General features: G+C 55.1%; 1 protein-coding gene across 1 annotated transcript; it reads left to right on the forward strand.

Annotated features, from left to right (window-relative positions):
• Nucleotides 1-2340: 2340 nt before the first annotated feature.
• CITED4 (Cbp/p300 interacting transactivator with Glu/Asp rich carboxy-terminal domain 4) lies at nt 2341-3704 on the forward strand. Its single transcript, XM_043461729.1, has one exon. The coding sequence runs from the start codon at nt 2600-2602 to the stop codon at nt 3155-3157; it is 558 nt and encodes a 185-aa protein (XP_043317664.1). The 5' UTR covers nt 2341-2599; the 3' UTR covers nt 3158-3704.
• Nucleotides 3705-4417: the final 713 nt, after the last annotated feature.

Below are 4417 nucleotides of genomic sequence, written 5' to 3' on the forward strand. Positions count from 1 at the left end.
TTAAGGAGACTGGAATACCACACCACCTTACCTGCCTCCTGAGAAACCTGTATGCAAGTCAGGAAGCAACAGTTAGAACCAGACATGGAACATGCAAGTTGGGAAAGTAGTACGTCAAGGCTGTATATGGTCACCCTGCTTATTTAATTTATATGCAGAGTTGTCGTTCAGTCGCTTAATTGTGTCCAACTCTTTGTGACCCCTTGGGCTGCAGCACACTAGGCTTCCCTGTCCTTCACCATCTCCAGGAGTTTGCTCAAACTCATGTCCGCTAGGTCTGTGATGCCATCCAATCATCTCATCTTCTGTCACTCCCTTCTTTTCCTGCCTTCAATCTTTCCCATCATCAGGGTCTTTTCCAATGAGTCAGCTCTCCATATCAGGTGGCCAAAGTATTGGAGCTTCAGCTTCAGCATCAGTCCTTCCAGGGAATATTCAGGGTTGATTTCCTTTAGGGTTGATTGACTTGATCTCCTTGCAGTCCAAGGGACTCTCAAGAGTCTTCTCCAACACCACAATTCAATGTATATGCAGAGTTCACCGTCCAAAATGGATGCATCACAAGCTAGAATCAAGATTGCCGGGAGAAATATCAACAACCTCAGATTTGCAGATGATACCACTCTAATGGCAGAAAGTGAAGAGGAACTAAAGAATCTCTTGATGAAGGTGAAAGAAGAGAGTGAAAAAGTGGGCTTAAACTAAATATTAAAAAGAGTAAGATTATGGCATCAGGTCCCATCACTTCATGGCAAAAAGATCGGGAAAAAGTGGAAACAATGACAGATTTTATTTTCTTGGGCTCCTATATCACTGCGAATGGTGACTGCAGCCACGAAAATAAAACATGCTTACTCCCTGGAAGAAAAGCTATGACAAACCTAGACAGTTTAAAAAGCAGAGACATCACCTTGCTGACAGAAATCCATGTAGTCAAAGCTATGATTTTTCCAGTAGTCATGTATGGATGTGATTGTTGGACCGTAAAGAAAGCCAAGCACCAAAGTATTAATGCTTTTACATTGTGGTGCTGGAGAAGACTCTTGAGAGTCCCTTGGATGGCAAAATCAAACCAGTTAATCCTAAAGGAAACCAACCCTAAATACTTATTGGAAGGACTGATGCTGAAGTTGCAGCTCCAACAATTGGCCACCTGACATGAAGAGCCAACTCTTCAGAAAAGACCCTGTTGCTGGGAAAGATTGAAGGCAGGAGGAGAAGAGGATGACAGAGGATGGTTGAATGGCATCACAGACTCAATGGGCATGAGTTTGAGCAAACTCCGGAAGATAGTGAAGGACAGGGAAGCCTGGTGTGCTGTAGTCCATGGGGTCACAAAGAGTGGGACACGACTTAGTGGCTAAACCCCAAGTTAAAACTATTGTTATCAAGGAAAGATACAACATCCCAGAAGATCTCTAGGGACCAAGGTAAATCCAGCCTTTCATTCACTTGAGGTACATTTTTGAGCTACCTAGTATGCACCAGGCATTTTGCTAGGCATTGTGCACACATTACCTCATTTAACCCTCACCACATTTCAGTGGGATTCGTGCTGTTGTTATCCCCATTTTACAGAAGAAAAAACTGAAGCTCAGAGGAACGAGTGGCAATTCATTTGATCATCTGTTCGTTCACCCAACTTTTACTGAAAACCTGCTCTGGGCCAAGTGCTGAGGACACGAAGCTGAACAAGTCCTTCAGAAGACATGCCTATAAATTACTTTAATAACAACTCAGTACATGCTTCCACAGACGAGTGAGTGGGAGAGAGGGGAGGAGCAGTTGACTCTCCTGGTATTATGGGGAGGGGCAACTAATCTTCCCCGAGGCCCTGCTCCGCTGAGGCTCTCATGCAGTGTGCAGAGGTGGCAGTTAAAAAGCCTGGGTTCGAGGTTCGCTTCTGTCAAGGCTTTGCTGTGTGTTCCTAGGAAACCCTCTCCAGCCCCTGAGATTTGCCAGTTTTCTTAATCTGGAAAATAAAGAGGTTAAGAGGTTGGGCTTGTGATTCTTGGTTGGGCTTGTAGTTCTGGGGGATCTAAACCTCTAGACGTCCCACCCCACCTTCTAGTCCATTCAAGCTTGGCCCCAGACAGACCCAAGACTGAAAGTAGAGCAACCAAAGCTGATGATTATTTGAAAAGTGCCGAACGCCCTGCTCCCAGACAGAACTCAACGCCGGAGGCGTGGCCTGAGGTCCAAAGGGCGAATCTCCGACAGGGGCGGGACTGAGACCTCCGGGAGGTGCGGCTTGGACCGCCCAGAAGCGACTCATCCAGCCAATGAGCACCTGGGGGCGGATCAGCCCCTCCTCCGAGTATAAGAGGGCGCCGAGTCCGGGGGCGCGGCGCAAAGGTCTCGCAGCGCGACTGTGTAGGTGTGCAGGGTCTTTGCTACCCAGAGCTGGGCTGGACAAGCGCTCTGAGTTCTGTGTATACTGGGCTGCGCAGGAACCAGGGCCGGCCTCGGTTTTCCTTTGCCCGGCTGGGCTGCGGAGAGGGCACGAGGCTCGGATCGCTCGCAGCGGAGGAACAGCTGGCCGGGGCCGGGGGACGCGCGCGCTGACCATCGGTCCGCCGCCGGCAGCCGGACCTCCGTCATGGCTGACCACCTGATGCTCGCCGAGGGCTACAGCCTGGTGCCGAGGCCGCCGCCCGCCGCGCCCGCCCACGGCCCTCACGCGCCCCGGACGCTGCAGCCGTACTCGAGCCCAGGCCTGGACAGCGGGTTGCGGCCGCGGGGGGCTCCGCTGGGCCCGCCGCCGCCTCCACAGGGGACCGTGGCATACGGGGCCTTCGGGCCGTCGCCCACCTTCCAGCCCTTCCCGGCTATGCCACCGCCGGCGGCCGGCAACGCGCACCTGCAGCCCGTGGCGACGCTGTACCCAGGACGCGCCACCATGCCCCCCGGCGCCCCAGGAGGCCCCTCAGGCCCGCAGCCCGCAGCCGGAGCCCCGGCCCCGCCACTGCAGCCGCCGGCGCACGCCCTGGGCGGCATGGACGCCGAACTCATCGACGAGGAGGCGCTGACGTCGCTGGAGCTGGAGCTCGGGCTGCACCGCGTGCGCGATCTGCCCGAGCTCTTCCTGGGCCAGAGCGAGTTCGACTGCTTCTCGGACTTGGGGTCGGCGCCGCCCGCCGGCTCGGTTAGCTGCTGAGCGAGGCCGGGCGCCTGCCCGGCGTGCTAGAGAGAAGGGGCCCAGCCTGCCCGCCGGACTCCGCCCCCAGCGTCTGGGCCCCGCACGCACCCTCCGTGAGGGTGGAGGCCGCGGTGAGTGCACCGAGCCGACGCCGGCCTGGGACGCCTGGCCTCCCTCCAGGCCCTGCCTCCTGCAGGATGACAATTTGAGTTCATCTCTCTGACCCGGAGCCTCAGCGGTAAAATGAAGGGGAAGGAACCCCCCTTTCGGACTCCCAGTTCTTAGATTCTGTATCCTCTCCTCTCGGACTTTCCCTGGCCCCAGCCCCCAATCTGAGCCAACCCAGGCTTCTGCCTGATTCCCCCTCTCCTTGTGAAGCCCACTGTGGTCACTGGGTCCCTGGAGCCACCCACCCGCCGGGCCCCCAGCCCCGCCGCCTGGGCCCTGAGGTCACTGGGCTCTCCGCCCTGGGGAAGAGCAGACGACGGTCCAGCCCTCACCCCTGTAGAGTGGAGCAATCCCCCATCTGGCCTCCAACACCAAAATAAAACTGGGTCACTTTCCAGTCTGGCGTTTTCATTTCCTTATCACTCCAACTATATTTGGCTTCTAGAGTCCTGAGGCTGCCAGGGGTCCTGGGTGAGATGGAGGCCACAGGCCCTGGCAGTGGCCAGGAGAGGAAACTGACAGTTTCTTTCAAAAATATCTGTGAGTTGTGCAATTGTTCTGTCATAATCTGGAAGGCAGAGGCTGCCGCCACTGGTGGCAAGGTAACCCAAGGGCGCGGAAGGTGGACTCCCTGCTTCTGGGAGGGGTGGGGGAGGTGGGGCTTAGGGACACTGCCCTCACTGTTCATTCAGCATGCAGGTCAGAGGGTAACTGGGGGTACCTGAGGGTTCAGGGTCTGGTTTTGAACTGGGACCCTCTCTCTCTCTTGTTCATGACGCCATCCATTCAGATTTCTGAGGCCATTTCCTCAGAGACAGATACAGTTGGTCCCCATCTTAGGTGGTGGTGAGGCTCACATGTGATGTGAGACCTTTAGCACAGGGCCAGACACCTAGGCAGCACTCAGGAAATGATAATGATGACTACTCCACTACAACAATCATGCCCTCAAGGAGACACAGTCCAAGTAGAAGTAGTAGGGGGTAACAGACCTGGAAAGTTGTCAGGATGAGTTGGTACACGGAAGAGTGGGACGAGGAGTAGGAATTAGGTAGGACGGCCCAGCAGGCAAACCCAGAGAAGGAAATGGTTTCAGCTGGTGCTGGTGGT

This window comes from Cervus canadensis, chromosome 2, assembly GCF_019320065.1.
Source record: "Cervus canadensis isolate Bull #8, Minnesota chromosome 2, ASM1932006v1, whole genome shotgun sequence".
Lineage (NCBI taxonomy): Eukaryota > Metazoa > Chordata > Mammalia > Artiodactyla > Cervidae > Cervus > Cervus canadensis.